This window comes from Hippocampus bargibanti, linkage group LG12, assembly GCF_051943395.1.
Source record: "Hippocampus bargibanti isolate YZ-2025 linkage group LG12, ASM5194339v1, whole genome shotgun sequence".
Lineage (NCBI taxonomy): Eukaryota > Metazoa > Chordata > Actinopteri > Syngnathiformes > Syngnathidae > Hippocampus > Hippocampus bargibanti.
The window spans coordinates 7,288,432-7,308,355 of NC_142745.1; the positions used below are offsets into that span (position 1 = coordinate 7,288,432).

The following is a 19,924-nucleotide window of genomic DNA, read 5'->3' on the forward strand; positions in this document are numbered from 1 at the left end:
AAAAAAAACTGAATTACATTCAACATTTCATCTCCTGGTACAATTATCACCACGTTTATTCCCAGAGCAACAAAGCTGTGTGTGTGTGTGTGTGTGTGTGTGTGTGTGTGTGTGTGTGTGTGTGTGTGTGTGTGTGTGTGTGTGTGTGTGTGTGTGTGTGTGTGTGTGTGTGTGTGTGTGACTGTGTGTTTCTCTCTGTGTGTGTGCGCACATATTTACTGTTATTGTCAAAGGCTGTGTAAATTCCCTGAAGATTTCAGAGTGCGCTTGCTTTTCAACATCTCCAGTTTTGCTCTAAAGGGCTCCCCACAAGCACTCCAAAGGTAATAACATACATTCTTATTTATCATTCTGAGGTAACAATATTCTTCCTGAGTATTCAGTAACATGACGATAAATCTTCCTTTCAAGAGGCAAAAATAAAAACAGTAAAGTAAATCCAAGCAGGCCCATTTCGCACGTGTTCACATTAACGCGTGCGCATGACCACAAGGCGCTCGCTCGCTCCCTTGCAATAAATTCAGCAGTATGTTGCATGATTGTTGTTCATCGTTAAGACAAAATATAAGATGGATTCTTGTAGAAGTTTCAGAATAAGTGTCTTTGAGCGTCGGCATGTAAACAACGAGCCCCAAAGTTGCATACATCAAGTGTACTGCCAAAAAAAAACATATGCACAGTACTGCGATCCTGTACTCAAAACAACGAAAAGGCCAGCTTTATATAAGCAGCAGGATTTAGATAAAAACTACAACAGTAGTGTTGAACGGGTTGAAAACAAGAGGCAGGAAGTAAAAGAAAAAGGGGTTTGGGCATATTTTAGGACATTCATTTCTTAAAGCCTCTGAATCAGCTACTGTATGATTGTGCTGAAGTAGTACGGCAATTTTGAATTATTGCTGTCCTTACTTTTTTTTTGGTCAGAAATGATCTTTGTGGGCTGCTTGAGTACATTGCAGTCATGGGCCTGGTACCATGGCCGCATAAAATTGTCATTTTCGACAAAACAAACAAAAAGAGAGCAACATTTCCACGGTGCTGCCACAGTAGCAGAAAGGAATAAATAGATCCTGAGAGATGCATACATTTTCGAGTTTCTTTATGTAGCAAATGCTCCAACAATACTCCGCCGATTCTCCGAGCTTGCATGACCAAAAAAATGCCCCTGTGTATCTTTGGGAAAAGATTGATCATGAAAAAGATGAGGTAAATCAACCTTAATTTTGTGCCCTCTTATGGTTGCAAGTGATATTCAAACATGTCTGTGGATTACTCGCAAGTGTTTGGATCCAAGCGAAATGGTCTGGAAAGCCAAGAGGGTAGTCAGTGGCCCCCGGTGGGATCTTCGGCTCGCGTGTGCGACGGCGGTATCTTCATCGGCATCCTCTGATGAGGAAAGCTATGTTCCCCCGCCGCATTCTCCACCGCTAGGCCGGACGGGGGGCTGTAATCCCCTGTTCCGCGATAAGGGGGTGACATGAGGGCCTTCCCAGGTTTATAGGGCTGCTGATCAGAAGCGGAGCCGCTTATGTCGTAACCGTTACCGTGACCGTTGCCTTTGCTGAGCCCGTTGCCGTATTTTCTGTAGCGCGAACCCTCCACCTCGGCTCCTTCTTGTCCGTCTTCTCCCATCTCGAAGGCCTTGCGCTTCAGCGGCGCTCCGGACTCTGCGCCCCCACCGAGGCTGTGCGACGGGTAACTGTAACTGCTCCCCACCATCGTGGGTCTGGGGGCCAGAGGGGTCGGGGCACTGATCCCCGGAGGTAAGTAGGAGGCACTGGGGTGGCTGTAACTGGCAGAGAGGCTGTTTTGGGGGTAGCAGCCCGGCGGGTAGTTGTAGACTGGAGTGTTAGCGCTGTAGCTGGGCACGAGAGTGGGTGCGGCCTGCAAAGAGTGAAGAGGGGTAGGGGGAAGTGCTGTGCCTGACTGAGGGCAGTATCCTGAAGACAGGTAGGTGCTGTTGTAGGCTGGAGGGTAGTCCTGGGATGACGGGGCACCGCAGGCGCCGGCGGCACTGTAGCCCGGGTCCGTGGCTAAGTTACTGCTCACGACAGTCACACTCCCTGTGGTGGGAATGCCCGCGGATCCAGAGCCCACCTTGGTGCCAGTTAGCGCTTCAATACCGGGGTAGCACTCAATGCCTTGGCTTAGAGCCCAGGGTTCCGACTCAGTCTTCAGAAAGGCTCCGGGCTCTGGGTAGGCCCCTGAACCGGGGCGCTCGTAGGGCAGGTCCAGTCCCGAGTACTTCTCCGCGTAGCGCTTGAGAAGCGAAGAAGCAGTAAGGGCTGATATGTCATCGCTGGCCCACGGGTAACCCGTGTGAGTGTAATTGCGGCGAGCGGTGGAGGGGTAGGGCTCATGTTTGTGGACTGACGGGGGTGAAGTAGTAGAGGTCACATCAAGGTGCTGCTCAGGCCACTGAGATATAGGGGCGGTGTGATCCGGAGACCAGTGCATCTTCAATAGACCTGTGAAGAACACCGCAATTAGTTTCGTTGAAATTACATACACTTACATACACCTGACTTTGCTACTGGCAGCTGGAGTTTAGTTCTTGGTGAATTACTAGTGGACAGTTCAATATGTGTACAGACTACTTGCCCAAGTTAGAGGTGTTAGGGAATTTAAAAAAAAAAGGATAGATGGATTTGAACCGCACAATAATACATCACCAATGCTGTCCATTAGCTTCTTTTTTGCAACGCAACTTTTGGTCTGATGATAAGAATACCTGCATTAGCATGTGACGTATCTTGGTACACATCACAGTTGAGTACCGATGTATGACTGTGGGCAATCACAGAGAGTATTTATAGTTGCGAGGAAAGTTGGGAGAGGCGGTGGACTCGAGTCACGTGACTTGTCTTGAGTGTGACTCAAATAGCCATTTTTAGGTCGTTGGAACTTGCTTTGCTTAAATGTATGAAAAACTTGACTTTGTCTTGGCATTTATGTGATTTGACTTACACTGCATGACAAGTTTACGTTTAAAAGTTAGCATAATAAAATAGTTTTTAGTGTTTTTCTTTCCCAAAGAAAGTGATTTATTTTCAAACCACCGTATGAGACGATTTGCTGAGGCCACCTCCTGAATCAAGGATCATGGAAGAAGATTCCAGAATTGCTTTTTTAATCAAATAAAAGAAAATGAGAAGAAACAACAAACACAATGTCTAACCTTATCTTTCTTTTGAAAACCTACTAATACAGGTACCATGAACTAGCTAAGTTAGCTTCATGGTTGAGCTAACCAATAGCAGGCCCAAAACTAAAAACTATACAACTATGAATGTCTTAGCCTATGCTAAGACATACTGTATGTAGATACAGATACCACAGAGTTTTATTCACTGACCCATATTAGCGTGTTTGCTATATTTCAAGACATGGCGTCTCAAAGTCAGATGATTAATACCCATACAGTGTGCAACATGTCAAGATTTCTCACCACAAAGGTGTTGTATACACTGGTCGTTGTAAAAACTTGTACAAACATGAGAGGGGGCATATGTATTCTTTACACAATGACCAAATAAGTACAGAGATCCGTCACTACTTCGCGGTTCACTTATCGCGGCTTCAGTGCATCGCATATTTTTATTTATTTTTTTTAGGGGGAAAAAACGTTTTTTTTTTTTTTTTTTTATTATTAATGGAATGCAAATGTACAAACAAACAAAGTAAAAGAAATAACAGTACAAACAACACTGCAAACAAAGCAGAATAAAATCAAAGATACTGGTTTTGAACAGCTCATGGAGCATTCTACTTCTAAAAATCTTCTTGCAAAAAAAAAAAAAAAAGAGTGCCAACAACTACCGATAACAATGTTCTTCTCTCGGAGAAAGACTCCTTCAGTAGAAAAAGACACTACAGCGCAGCGGAGTCAGGACAAATAGGCGCAGCAGCAAAATATTACCGTTCTTTAAACTATTAAAAAAAGAGTTTTTGTTTTTTTGTTTCATTCTGCAATATGTACAGTTTTTCATTGTTAAAAAAAAATCCACCTATCGCAGGCAATTTTTGGAACGTATCCCGCGATAAACGAGGGTTCACTGTAATGATTTCATAAAATTAGAAGATAGAAATGCAGTTTTAAAACCTCGCCAAAATCATAGTTACGGCATGTAAACTAAACACACAAAATGAAAATAACACGTTATGCAAACAATAAAACAAAATAAAATTGTGAACATTTACTATGGGCTACCATAAATGTATTCCAGCAGGGTTCAATTTTCCAGATTAAAATGAGAATATTTTGCTCTCCGACAGATTAGGAGGCAAAGAGTCACCATGGTTAGCTGAGCATCATGTCGGCGCGTAGCCTGTGCTCTTCAACAACACTTCATTGAGGCAGTGGGGGGGGGGGGGGGGGGGTGAACAACTGTCCTAATCTTTATGAGAAGCTGCCAACATAGCCCCCAGCCCGGTCTCCACGGCGATAAGCCTCCATTGGCCGCAACTCTGTCCTCTGCCTTTGCCTCTCTCACATTGAGGCCATTGTTGTCGCTAAGCGAGTCTCCCGGTCAACAAAACCACCCCCACCGAGCGTGTGATCTAATTCGAAGCCAAACCTCAGGGGTGTTCTGGATAGGGGGGCGAACGTGGGCGGGGTCATGTGTCGCAGGGGAACCACAGTACTTTGTCATGCTGCATGCTGACAGTAGCATTTGATTCAGCAGTCTAAAAAGTGTGTTCGTGTGCCATTATACACACTTCCACAAGCAGAGGGACCCGTGACTGGTTTCTCCATCCCTTTTTGACGTGACTAGCATTAGGCTGACATTCCAAGCATTGTGAAGTATTTTAATCTGGATTCCCCCCCGTTTTGGGCGAGGGTGACGTCTGAAAGTGCCCCAAAGTTTCCTCAGCATTTTCTGTTTGATTTAAACTAAAAAATATATATATATATATATTTCTAAATGGTTTGTTGTGATGATGATGTATGGCGATGTAACTCTTTATTGGGAAAGTAATTTATAGTTACAATGAAAAAGTAAATCTAACTATTAAAGTAAATGTGTTACAGTATGAGAGCCTTATCAAAGGGAAAACTCACCCCAAAACTTTCTTCACAAGATTATGTTCTATGCAACACCACAATTCATTCTGGAATTGTAAAGTGTGACGTGGAGCGCAATTCCCGAATATGTTCGGATTTTTCTTGCGGAGGCTTCCAATAAAGCGCTGCTTAGCCCTCTGCCAATGTTTTTTCCCTTCAATGAGGGGTCAGCATTTGCCATTTGTTCATTTTAGCGCTTTGTTACAACTTCAGCTGCTCTTAGAGCGCGATATAAATCCCTATGTATTGTATTGTATTGTATTGTATTTTGTACAGCCGGCCCCATTTTGAGCTCAGATAACTCCAGACCCATATAACTTAGCAATTAACTCTTTTTTTTTTCTGATGAAAGAAGAGAGTCTAAGATTTCTAACCCTGTATCGAATGTTTATGCAGTCCTAAAACTCAATATTCTGTGGGTCCTGCAATTTGAATGAAAATGACAGAAACCCTGGCACTGGAGTGAACACAATTTGCAGTGTTTCGTCTGGCAGTGAATGAGTTAATACTCTGTATGTGGAATACGAGTTAATCCCCCATTTTTTTTTTTTTTGGGGGGGGGGGGTTCATTTAGCTTCATACAACAGGTGAGCCATGATTGGTTGTTATCTGAGTTCTGAGCAATTGCAATGTCGGTTTCAGTTGACAGAAAGTGGCAAAATGGTTGCCGACTGAGATGGATAAAAACAAGTGCATGTTGCTGCTTAAGTCAGACTCCACATAGTGGGGCTGCATAGAACACATTTTTATAAAGACGTTTTGGCTTTAACCTCCCCTTTAATTAGGCTCTAAGTAATTTACTCAGTCCCCAAATTAATTGCCAATTTTTATCATTTTGTTTTCCATTTGTACCAATAAATGTGTTGATCTGAACCTCCTAATTAATGGTTCTACATGAATCTGACAGACAAAATGAAGATCTGTACAGGAGTTAGATGGTAGCTATAAAGGTGCACAAACAGAACTGCGTGACCTTGGTGGTGTCTCAAATCTACTTTTAGTTTGTTGCTTTTATTGTTTATTTATTTCATTTTTTGAAAGAAATTTAACTACAGTATGTAAAGTATGCGTTTTGTTGTTAATAAATACACACATGCGCACACACACACTTGCTCATTCTTCTTTGACGCTGTCTACATGCAGATTAGTGCCGGTCGTGTCACATGTCCACCAACCAGGCCCACCAGATGGGTCTCTAAACGGTCCACATGTTGATCCCTAAATTAAATGATCCTCCAACCCAATAATCCTGCTCATCCCATCCAAGGATGGTAGCGTTCTTGGCCATCAGAAAGCCCCGCCCAGGATGGGAGAAATCCCTGCACTCTAGGGAATTTCTGATCATGGCGCTGATGGGTAGACAGGCACAATAATCTCAAAAAGTGCACACAAAGTAACAAAAGTGTACAAAATAACTTTAACCTTTGCCCCTATGCCCCCATTAAAGAAGACATTTATATTCATGGAAAAGCATCTTTGGCCTCTTCTCGCATTTTAATTATTGATGTGAATTGATTGGGTCAACTTCAGCACTTGACTTTGCTGTGAAAGTCCACAGAAAATGTATTAGTTGAGGTAACAGAGAAAAAAATGCACTAAAGTAATGTTGGTGAGCAGCATAGTGAAATACAGTAAAGTCTCGTTATATCGATATCGGATATATCGATAATCCCGGTTATATCGATACTATTTCTATGCACGCACGGAGAAAATTACATGTAAACAGGGTCGGATATATCGATAGTCCCGGTTATATCGATATTTTTTCGGACTCCCTTGGATATCGATATAACGAGACTTTACTGTAAATTATATTCACTCGAGTGATTATCATATGATATCCTATTTTGCAGCTCTGTGCAAAAATTGAACCAAGTACTTCATCTCTTAATTTAAAGCGTGTAAAATCAACACGATTGTTTCAAGAGGTCCAATCTCATCTAGTTTTTAACAGATTGCCCATAATCAATTAAAAGACACATTTGTACACAGTAATCCGGTGCGATCCTGGAATCCTCATCAAAAATTCAGCAGAATGGAATGTAAAACCTGGGTAGTGGATCACAGAGCTCAGACACCGGGAGATGAAGTTTGAAGTGTGCGCGGATTGGGAAAGCAGACTAATGAAGGATTAGCGCACACGCTCTTTATCCCAATGGTGTCACCAATCTGACGTTCAGCAAGATAAACTGAAAACATCACCAACGCCACAAGAGGGCTCGCAACCGATCGAGTTAAATGTGAGAGATGGAGACAAGTTCGGGCTAAATATGAATCATGCTGCGGTACAGATGCAGATCGATTGGAGGTTTCAGCATTAGCAACGTTAAATGATCCCCTGGATACTGATTAAAATACTTCAACAGTCAGCCTTTGACAATCATGATACAGGCATGATATATGTACGTATAAGCAACACCTTTAGGTTTCGACGCCTTGACCTTCCTCATATATATAACGGGCACTCGTGGCATATTTTTAGTCAGTGTTTTCCCACAATGTGCCCAACAAATGTACTTATGTCAATTCATGGTTAGGGTTCCTGTTACAGCATAAATTATGACAGTCTAGCTAGCTATCAAGCTCGCTGACAAAGCTTTTCGGATGAGGAGCTAAACCTCCAACACCTTCAAAGAAGTATAGATGACGGCTGAAGAAACCTTTTCATTTGTCAAGCTAGCTACCCAGCTATCTATTTGCTATCTATTAGCTATCTATTCGCCGTCTAGCGGGATGGATAGCTATTTATCTAGCTAGCTATTAGCTATCTAGCTAGCTATCTGGCTAGCTATGAGCTATCTATCTATCTAGCTAGCTAGCTAGCGGTCTATTAGCTAATTATTAGCTAGCTAGCTTTCTAGCTACTTGAGTTACTTCCAGGTTGAGTGAACGCTGGCACGTGTGGCTGCCGCTGCTCACCCACAGAAAAAGTCATCCTGCGACTGTAAATTGACCTTGAGAGTTTTGAAAGGCGATTATAAAGGAAATGTATTTTGTGATTATTATTATTTAGTATTATGCTCTTGCTTTGCAGCAAAGTATCAATTTGTTGTTTTAGCATACGTCACATTCTTATTTGATAGTCTAGTCAAACTAAAAGATTGACCAGATATAATTTTAGGAGCAAAATCATGTTGCGCTATATTTAGCTCGCTAGGATAAACCGCTCATAACATCACCATGACAACAGTTATCCTAACCAAGACCTGCACGTCTCCGACAATCAAAATTGGACCGTTGTAATCATTCTCAAGGCTAAATCTTTCCACATATTAAACGGAATCTCCCGAATGACCTCTGTAGTTGTTTCTTGTCTGATCAATTGTTAAAACGTAGGCATTATATGATCAAGATATGGGGGTGGGGGAGTTTTAGCTAGTCACCAATCAGTTAGATCGGAAGATGAACAAATTTATGAAAACAACTTTTGTTTATTTTGCTGTAGCGTTGACCCCCGTTCGCAGTCAATTTGGACCGGTCCGTCCGTGATTAGCCAAAATTCACAAATACTTGATGGGTAATGAAATGGATTTGGGGGGGGGGGGGGGGGGGGGGGGGGGGGGTTGACTCCGAAATTTGGGAAACTAGGAAAAAATGGGAAGAGAGGAACCCCTCCTTCCCAAATGAAAAGATAAAATGGTTCCAATCAATGACGACATTGACTATTGGTAACGTATGACATCGCAATATAAAATTCAAAATGGCCACCGTCAAGTCACTCAGATCTGTGTCAAGAAACATGATGACATTTTTTTCCCCTCAAAACAACCAACTACACCATTAAGACTGTAATTCCAACAGATGCACTTTGTCACTCCAATCCTCTCTTTTTCTGATTTAAGTGAAATGTATTTCATTGTGTATTTCAGTAACTCATTAAAAGTGCCAATGTGTGCTGGAGCATCAGACCTCTGTGTCGAAGGGAGGGTATATGGGTGCGTATGGGTGTGGGGGTATGTTAGGGGGGTGGTGGCGGTGGGGGTTAGCCCAGGAATTAGGAGGGATGAGTGAGGGAGCCCCGGCCCTAATCTAGCAACTGGTGTTGGCTTGGAACTTGTAGAGAGCCCTCCATTCTTGGCCACGCTTGGCTTAGCAGCAGACAAAGATGAGAACTAAGCCGGCTTGGTACTGTGACAGCTTCCCTTAATCAGTGTGATCATCATACAGTCGTACTGCCAGTTTGATGCACATCACACATCTATGGGCGCATGGATGACGCCTTTATGGGAAATACTCACTCATGGTTCAGCAAACTGGAACTAAATGGCGCACGGTGTACTCTGGTCATTTTCAGTTTGTGGATTTAGGCAGCCTTCAAGCGACTGAGTGATTTTCTTGGAATATAATATGATCATTTTCTAGGGCAACCATTTTTTTTCCAAGAATCGCTGTATAAAACCTTCATCGGGATTGCATTTATGATTCGGGCAGGCGCGATGCAATGAAAGTAAAAAAAAAGGGGGGGTCACATTAAATATCTGACCGTTCTGCCCCCCCCACCATTCTCTTGACTCATTCAAAGCCAGATGATGTGCAAAAATGTCTCCACTCCAGTGCCAGGGTTTTTGTCATATTCACTCAAATTGCCGGATCCGCAGAACATTGAGTTGTAGGACTACATAAACATTCAATGTCGCGGAAGAACCATAGACTCTCTTCTTTCATCAGAAAAAAGTAGTTCATTCCTAAATTATATGGGTTTGGAGTCATCTGAGCTTGAAATGGGGGTGACTGTACAAAATGCAAATGCTGTCTCCTTGTGGATCGCATAACCACATCACAACTTTCAATGTTGATAGATAGATATTTTTAGCTAGCGAGATAGATAGACATTTTTCATTGAATAAGGCGCACCTTCAATGAATGAAATGAAAACATTTTCAAAATACAGTATACATACAGTAAAATGCTGACAGTAGTTGCGGCTCAATATTACTTCACATATAAGGCGCACCTGTGTATAAGGCGCAGGGTCATCTTTTGAAGAAAATCAAGGCTTTTAGGTGCACCTTATACACCGGAAAATAGGGTAGATAAATAACTATCATTCTCGATTTTGAGGGGGGGTTGTTACAACAGTGACAATCCTTTCATTAATGTTTCATCTGAAATTTGACACCTCATACAATAATTTGAATAGAATTCAATATTTCTTTTGCTCTCAGTTAACCCTTTTACGTAACACTAAACAAGCTCTCAAAGACAGAGAGCTGCAGCCATGTCAATACCAATGTGATTGGAGTTCCACTTTAGTCGTACGACGAGTACAAACAGTACACGCAGTCGTCCGCCTTCCAACAATTGAGAAGATAACACAACATGTCGAGGCAGGAGAAGCAGAAACGCTTTCAATGAGCTGAAAGGGTTGCACTTATATGATTGCGTCTGGTTTGTTGCGAGGCTGACCTCAGCACGAATGATAGCGGTCATCAATATAAGTTCGACCACCAATTCAGTCACGTTAATACGTATTTGACCAAATTAAATCGTCTTACTCGTGTGATTGATTCAATGAAAGATATTGACAAATGCGATGTGGGTCCTTTTAAAGCGCAATTTGCTAATTATATCTATTTAAAGGGCAACCGACGTCTCCGGACAAGTTGTGTCCATAATTGTAAAATGGCTTCACATGACTTCTACTGGGCGTATTTTGATAAGATTCCACCGCATATAGCTATATTTTACGTTTTAAGACTTGCGCTGAACATTCAGGAAGTCTTGTTTTTGAGTTGGTGACGAGTCCGTACGTGACGTCAGAAAAGGACCCGTAAAAAAGACGCATTGTAGCGTCTTTCCATCACGTCAATGTATTTTGCTCTACTGTTTTTTTAAAACCATGTCTTACACCCAAAGGCCGCCAGCAGAGGGAGGCAAACTCCATGGAAAGAATGTATCAGCGCTGTGGAAACGAGCGTCGCCGGAGCTGGTCGCCATTTTTCTGCGTCTTTTTGAGACATTCCGCCCCCCCCCGCCCGTTTGGCTCAAAATGGCCCAAATAAATTCTTTAATTGATTGCAAACATTTATGCTTTGCTCATCAGGACTATTCGAATCATATTCATAACTGGATGTGTAACAAGAAAACATATTCTCCGAATCTGAAGCCATTGTTTTGATTCTCCAGCAATGCAGGACGTCTTGGCGTGACGTCACGAAAGGGGGGCGGGACTTTCTGAAAATGCCCAATTCGCAGCTCAATTTTTTGCAGATTTTGGACACTTTAAGTCATTTTTATTGGTGTTTTGCATTTGACTAAAAATATCATACTGTGTGTTTTGGGTATTTTAGATGCTATAAAACGTTTTTCTGATGTCAGTTAAAAAAACAAAAAAGTGACGTCGGTTGTCCCTTAAATGACAATTCCTCTAAAGTAACAAATAAGTTATGCTGAGTCAGGGATGTTTGTAGAAGTAAACTGGACCCACAGTCCACTGCATGGTCAGTTTGAGTAATTAGGGGCTAATTAGATGAAAGTAGATGTGGGGGAAGGGTCTGAAAGGGAATGGGATTTAGGGGGTTGTGAAGCATTAGGAGTGGCTGTGGAAAAAGGGGGGGGGGGGGGGGGGAGAAAAAAAAACACAGCCTCCGGGAAGTTGTTGTTGCTTGTACTCCACTCCCAATAAACAAAAGTCTTCTCTCCCCGACTGGACGGACATTTGCGACTCAAGTGTCATCCGCCTTTTGCTGCAGCGTCGTGTTCGGCCGGCAAACAGGCAGAGAGAGCAACTTCTGGTCATCTTTCAGATGAGTCAGGCTGTTGGAATGTCAGGAATCTAACCTGCGATCTATTTACACAGCACATATCCTCTCTCTGTCCATACGCCGCACGCATACGTACTGTCCACTTGCACGGGGAAAGGGGGGGAGGACTGTACTTGTACACGGTGCTGATAAATGACCCCACCTCCCACCCGTAGTTTGCACATTACCGGGGGTCATTTGCGCTAGTTAAAGACTTCGCACGACTGTGTCAAGCCATATAGAAGACATCAATGAAAGGATTGGGATATTAACTCATTCATTGCCAGACAATGTGCAAAAATGTGTCCACTCCAATGCCAGGGTTTTTGTCATTGTCACTAAAAAAATACAGGACAGAATATTGAGTTTTAGTACTACATAAACATTCAATGCAGCGTAAGAAACCTTAGACTCTCTTCTTTAATCAGAAAAAAAAGAGTTAATTCCTAAATTATATGGGTTTAGAGTTATATGAGCTAGAAATGATGGTGGCTGTCCGAAATGCAATACAATACATACATATTGGTTTATATAGCGCTTTCACAACAGCTGAAGCTGGAACGAAGCGCTAACATGGAAAAAAGGGAAATGCTGCCCCCTTCTGGAAGGGAAAACCACTGCCAGAGGCCATGGCCAGCGCTTTATTGGCACCCAAGCATGAAAAAAACAAAACCAGAAAAAATTTGGGAATGGCGCTCGACGTCATATTTCAATCCCCGAATAAATTCGGGAATGGCAGTGAATGAGTTAATGTAGCGCTGTTTTCTTTTGGTTGCTTATGAAGCGGGTTGGATTTTGTAAATAATTAGCAAAATCCAACATGCAGATGAAGCTGCTTTGGGGATCAGAAAAAAAAAACTACTTTTCTGTTTTGCTCCAAACCTTTGCATGGACGGACGGGCCAAACTCCCACAGTATTATGTCATCCTGAGATTATTATTATGATTTTTTTTTTTACAAATAGTCTCAATCATTTGAGCATTAACACTAAAAGTGCCTTGAAATTCAACTGGCAGCAATCATTATCGCTTCGCTTTTCCACTTGAGCTTCATTTCCCTCCTTTCTTTAAAACAGCCTCCTTCTCTTTGGACTATTGTAAAAGACGACCGTGTCCAAGCCTGTGTGGTCAGTTTTCCCTTCCCCCCATCCCTTCAGTTCTCTCTCTCTCTCTCTCTCTCTCTCTCTCTCTCTCTCTCTCTCTCTCTCTCTCTCTCTCTCTCTCTCTCTCTCTCTCTCTCTCTCTTTCACATACACACATGTGGCAGAGGCCGGCCTGGCCCCCTTTTGCTTATTGTGTCCACTCATATATCAGGCTGCAGCTGACCAGTCCCTCCTCACGTCTTCTCCATCTGCCCTTCACTGTGCTTTTTTTTTCCTTCTTTCACCACCACATCTTTGCCAGGATCACTAATGAGAACCTAAGATGTGCTACAATTTGCAAAACAAGCTTCTTTAATTGTAATAGAAGTCTAATACGTTTGTGTAGGCGGAGAGTGGGCGGGATGGGGGGGTATGTTAATGTATACTTCAATACAAGACTAATGAGAAGCTGTTGACGCCAGTTTACTAACAATCCAGCTTGCCGTCACACAAGTGCAAATGGCTACGAAAAGGAGCTAGACTAACATCACTTTCTTGATATAAAAGCAATTTCAGAAGTATGAGCTGTATTTGGAGTACAGACAAAGTGCAACCATGCAATTAGAACAGAAGTGGCGGGCTAAAAAAGAAAGAAATGAGAAGAAATCTAACAAGAAGATGCAAGTCTTTTTTTAAAGAGAGGAATGTGACAGATGCACGCTAGCGCGACTTGTGTTTAGCCCAAAAAAAAAGAGCCTCTTCCCTGAAGCAGCCTTCTACTATTTTAGATTTCTCACTTCTTTGCTCGTTCGTTGCGCTTTAAAAAAAAACAAACGTGAAAATAAATTCCCGGTGCAGTATTCCAATCAGGTGAACAATGTAATCCCGTTAAAGCTAACCCCAATCGATAGCCCAGTCGATCAATATCAGCATATTCATCAGCTTGGATAGCAACCTCTTCTGATTAACACAAGTGCATACTGAACAGTGTTTTAGATTTTATAGGATTGTAGATGCCAAGAAAATAAATCTTTTGTAATTTTTTTAATCCCAATGTAGTAAACAACCGACTCCCTTTGGATAAGGACTCGCTGTTGTGAAGCTTTCTGCAAAAACAGACATCTTATTGTGTGAGTGAGTGTCTAAATAAACGGCAACCATATTCACACGCAGGTTCTGAAAAAAAAAAAAGAGATGCTGCACACTTTCTGTGAAATTCCTCAATGCAAAGCCTGGAGACTCAGCTGTAAAAACCATTAGCATGTCTGTCCACTCTACAGGACTTCCCAGATGACCCCCTTGTTGTCCTCCGTTGGATGAGATAACGGTCCAAAACGAAAGCTTCTTGCTTGTTTTTCCTGCTCATTTGGACACACGTCTCCACCCCCCCCCCCCCCCAAATTAGGTGTAAACTTACTGTAAGGGGTGACAGGACTGAGCATTCTGCAGCCCTGGCCCCAGGTAAGGAGGACGAGGACCGGGGTCCACTTGGTGCTAGTGAGAGCACAGCTGCATGCCGCAGGACCCCCCCGGGCTGCCGTCAGTTGGGCGGATGCGAGCTGGGCTAGTGAGCGGACCCCCGCACCTTTCCATGGTTCATCTCACACCTTGAGGCCGCCGGCACCTTCGGCCACCTGAGGAACGCACACAGGCTAGTGTCAGTTGTCATATACACGCTCGTCAATTTCAATGCTTTCATCCACTGCCAGACATGCGCAAAAATGTGTCCACTCTGGTGCCAGGGTTTTTGTCATTGTCACTTGAATTCCAGGACCCACAGAATATTGAGTTTTAGGACTACATAAATATTCAATGCAATGTAAGAAACCTTCAAATCTCTTGTTTCTTCATTAAAAAAAAAGAGTTAATTCCTAAGTTATATGGGTCTGGAGTTATCTGAGGTTGAAATGGGGACGGCTGTTCAAAATACAATGCAATACATACATATTGGTTTTTATAGCGCTTTAACAACTGCTGAAACTGGAACAAAGAGCAAACATGGAAAAAAAGTGAAATGCCTCCCTTTTGTGAAAAAGAAAAAAACATTGCCAGAGGCCATGGCCAGCGCTTTATCAGCACCCAAGCATGATAAAAAACAAAACCGGGAATGGCGCTCTACATATTTTCAATTCCTAAATAAGTTCAGGAATGGAAGTGAATGAGTTAAATGTCAGAGAAATTATTATGTAACTAGAGAGCGTCACAAGTGAGATCCACATACATTTTCACAAAGGTGGGCATGAGTACAAATGTAGAGATTTATTTTGGTGACGATTGGTCATTATTTTCCAACATGAAGTGATGTTAGTCGTTCATAAGACAGAAAAAGGCTTGATATCCATGATACCCAAAATATTGGTGCGACCGTTCGAATATTTAGAGGTCAAAGTGGGCATGAGTAAGTGCAAAAAAAAAAGCGTTTCCGACTATCTCCGGCGAACAACAAGATGGAGATGTGTACCCAGGCTGTTTTTCTCAAACAATTCAAAAAATGACTCTTAACATTCTTTTGTCAACTGCACGGACACAGAAACCTGCTTGCCTTCTCGACGCTTTCAGTTTCTGTCAAAAAAAAAAAAAAACACCCGAACAAGACGGAGCACTTGTCCACTCGGACCACAAAACCACACGGCCGGCCGGTAGGCAGGCAGGTTGGTTTCTAATCCTATAAAAGGACCAAGCGAAGCTCACCGCACAAAACCGCAACACATTGATACGTCCGAGCCTATTTCGCAAGTGACATTTTGAAGAATGTCCAAAAACACGAGTGTGTTGCGCTAGTTCCATTCTCAACTTCTTTCCCCTGGCCCGGCTTGACCTGCATTGGGCAACCCACTGAGAATGCCATCCACTCTGCGAGCAGAATAAGAAACGGCATGCAAAGTAGAATCCCACAGCGCATGGGAGAAATCATATCACATTAAGTGCACAGTAAGAACATTTGCAAGCTGAAACGTTCATGCTTCAAGTTAGCAAATGATTACCCACCTGATCATGCCGCGATCTGCTTGCCAAATATTTGAAAAGTAATCCACTATTCCACAAAACAAGCAAGGCGCCCGAGAGTGTGCGAAGTGTGTATGCGTGTGTGTGCGCACTCTGTTCTGGGACCATATCTTTCTCTCCTCCACTCCCTCGATTGCCCTTCAGCCTGCCTCCCTCCCTCCTTCTCTGGCCTAGTGACAACAGAGCAACACACACATCCCCTCCCCCAACTGCAAACCCCCTCCCCCTCTTTTGTTAAAACTATTTCAGCAGGAAAAATAGAGAGGGGGGGAGAGAGAGAGAGAGACGGAGGGAGTAGGAGAGGGGGGAGAGAGAGTGAGAGAGGGGGTGTGATGGGGAGGGAGAAAGAGAGGGAGAGAGCAAAAGGGATTGGGAGAGAGTGAAGGGGGGGGGGGGGGGGAGAGAGAATGGGAGAGCGAGAGAGGAAGGGAGGGAGTGAGGGAGAGACCAAGGGGGAGATAGAGAGAGAGAGAGAGAGAGAGAGAGAGAGAGAGAGAGAGAGAGAGTGAGTGAAAAATGAGCAATCATGCTATGTCAGAGAAGAGCCAGCTTCCCCCTGCGGTGCATAAATATGTGCATGTTTGTGTGTGTGCACACATGCACCATTTTTTTTTGGGGGGGGGGGGGGGGCGACACTTTGATGCATGAACATAAACTGGAAACACACCCCACTGAAAAATGTGGAATTTTCACCCTGACAAGCCACGTGACAAGTTCAGTTTTTGTCAATAACTTGTATTGAGCACTTCCATTGATCTTAGTATTGTTAAGTGGGCGGGGTTGCAACAACCATAATCAATATTACCTAATTCCTGATGTATCCCATCCCCCGTTGACACTCAAGAGTAAATGAGCCCGGCTTTGGCCTCAGACATTTGACTTGAATGCGGGTTAATTTCCTCACCCTCCATTCCACTTCATATATGTAAACACGGCGCGTTTTCATTTCCATGGCTTCACGTCTTCACCCCGCTCGGGTGGCGTCTATTTTGCCCTCGCTCCTCAAACGTGGAAACACAGCTGTGCTTCTGCATTTAGAGTTCTGGAGGAGGCGGGACTAGCTGCTCAGCTCCTCATGTTACTCCGCTGTAAACGGTCACGGCTCAGCAGTGCACGATCCATACACACACACACACACACACACACACACACACACACACAATTGAGATTTGATTTCAGAAGATGATTATTTCCATTCAATCAGCTAAAACAGCCATAGTAGGGTTTACATTTTAACATTGTCATTGCACAAGGTTATGTATACACTCATCGTGTTTGCTGCTCAATGTAATCTTGCTAACAATATTGTTGGCGGAAAAGGGAATTATTTATCCATTCACTTTACGTCACTGCTTCTCATACAGGTCGCGAGGAAGGAAGGGAGGCCATGCCCATGTGACTTTTGGGTAAGAAACATGGTTCAACCAAGGAGTGGTTGGTAAAGCCATTTGTCGGACACATTGTGGTAAAGTGTCACGATCTGGTTGGCGACCAACGGGTGGCGCTGTCGGCCCCGCCTGCACCTGCACAGGTGTTGGTCGTTCCAATCAGTGGCGGTTAAAAGGACTCCCGGCACGACCATTCGTAGTCGGGTCATTGTACGTGTTTGCTTCACCCTGTCAGATTTTGTTCCTGCTGACTTTATTTTATACAATTTCTCAATTACACCCTGCTGCCTGCTTTTTTTGGGATCCACCACCATAGCCACCATGCAAAGCGTGACACAAACAAGTACAGAAAGTATTCTGTCATAAGGAATCGCATTTGCGGTACCTAAATTTTCCTTGTAACAGAATTTCCTTATGTGGGAATTTATGATGTGTGTACTGTATGAACCTGTAGATAAATGTATGGTGTGATGCGTGTGCTGTATAACCCTATAAATACATAATAATAAACATCATCATACATTTTTTATCTATTTTTTTATCCTTTCGTACACTTCAGTTTTGCCTACTCGGAGTATTTCTTACATTCTTATCACTTGGTATCCTTCTTCACTCTTTCTTCTACGCTCATACATTTGGATGCCATGATTACAGAACCTGCTACTGACGAGAACTACCTAATACAGGGGTGTCAGTCATTTTTTGCCGCGGGCCACATTGTTGGAATTGGAATGTTTAACTCCCTCCACATATTACATATAGAGTAGTACTAGTAGTGTAGTGAATAATTAGTTTTCAAATCTGAAGTCAAAAATAATGACTGTTGTGGTTTACATCCAAAAATATGACATTTTGGTTTGGATTTTAGCTAGCATCATGGAATTTCACAAATTTTATTTGCTTTCGCAGGCCAAAAAAAATAATGCGGCGGGCCAGATTTGGCCCCCGAGTCTTGACTTTGACACCTGTGATCTAATACAACTGCTACACTACAATAAACAGGGCGCAATTGCAAAAGCAAGCTAATGTGGATAACCTGCGCAGGTAGCCGCAACTATGTCACCGGCAAGAAAAATGGCGGAACGGACAACTTTTTTTTCCATATATCGAGCATGTAATTACACAAATTCGCATCAATTGTAATTCCGTGTTCCGGATATCGGAATTTCCGTTGTAGGGAACGGTCTTTGCTATCATTTAGTGGTAAAAAAAATTAATACATACATTTTTTTTTCCAGATTAAGGAATTTCCGTTGGACAGAATTCCTTATGAGAGAAGACTTATGACTGTCATGATCTGGTTGGCGACCAACGGGGGGCGCTGTCGGCCCCGCCTGCACCTGCACAGGTGCTGGTCGTCCCGATCAGATTGGCGACCAGCGGGTAGCGACGTCAGCCCTGCCGGCAGCCTCGCAGGTGCTGGTCGTTATAATCAATGACACTTAAAAGGACACCTGGCACGATCATCCGGTGCCGATTCATTGTTTGTTTGCTGCTTGGTTGCAGCATGCATAGTGTACGTGTTTGTTTAACCTTGGCGGGCTTTTACTTTTGGTCTTCTTTTGCTACTTTGTATTTTTTCCATTCAGATCATTTTGATGTTTTACATTTTGTTCCTGCTGACTTTATTTTAATACAATTTGTCAAACAACCTCCTGCTCCCTCCTGCCTGCTTTTTGGGATCCGAACCCGCCAACACCACCTCGCAAAACGTGACAATGACAGTCTAGCGAGCTATGAAGCTAGCTACCAACTATCTATTTGCTATCTATTAACTATCCATTAGCTGTATAGCGTGCTGGCTAGCTATCTACATAGCTATCGTTTAGCTACCTAGCTGGCTAGGTAGCAACTGTATCCTGTGACTGTAAAGTGACCTTGAGATTTTTGAAAGGTGCTTATAAATGAAATGTATTATTATTGTTATTACGGTATCTATTAGCTAACTAGATAGCTAATAGCTAGTTATTATTACTTACTGTATTGACGTTCACATACACACATATGGACAATTCAGTCTTGAGTGCTTGGAGAAAAACTGGCTAACCTAGTTTGTTGACAAAAATATGTTTTGAAAACAACTTGCCTCATTGCAAACTCTTATCATTTCACTAATTACAAGTTCCAGTCTTCATACCATCCTGAATTTGGGGGTGGGGTGGTTCAATGTGTCTTCATGTCCCAAATGCACTTTGACTTGAACTGACGCCACTGAAAGCTTTGGAAGTGTTGAGTTGCCATTAGACCTTTCACATTTACGTGTTTGCTGACAGGCACTAGAAAAAAAAGAAGACAAAAAAGCAACACTGTTGTTTTCCGAAGAAGGAAACAATGCATCTAAACAATCGCACAATGTGCTGCAGGGGCTGTTCTTTTCATTGTAGATAAGGGAGCGTTGAGCTGAAGCTTCCAGATGTGCTCTCTTGTTACAGAAGAAACACCTCCGTGTGTCGCCATGTGGCCCCAAAGCGGGTCAGTGAAACAAGCTGGGTGGACAGGGGGTTATAGGGAGGGGGGGAAATAAAGGCTAAGAAAGGAGTATGTACCGGTATTCTTTATGAAGACAGACCTATCAGCATGCTGGGGTTCGCACCACAAATATTCTCTGGTCAGTGTGGCTGCAAACGCACTTTGGAACACA

At 43.0% G+C, this 19,924-nt stretch overlaps 1 protein-coding gene across 1 annotated transcript; it reads right to left on the bottom strand.

Moving 5' to 3' along the window:
* Positions 1-16,012, bottom strand: LOC148890254 (fidgetin-like protein 2). Its single transcript, XM_089011104.1, has 3 exons — positions 15,878-16,012; positions 14,307-14,523; positions 1-2,468 (listed from the first exon to the last, which is right to left on the bottom strand). The coding sequence occupies exons 2-3, from the start codon at positions 14,329-14,331 to the stop codon at positions 1,324-1,326; spliced, it is 1,170 nt and encodes a 389-aa protein (XP_088867230.1). The 5' UTR covers positions 14,332-14,523; positions 15,878-16,012; the 3' UTR covers positions 1-1,323.
* Between the last annotated feature and the right edge of the window lie 3,912 nt (positions 16,013-19,924).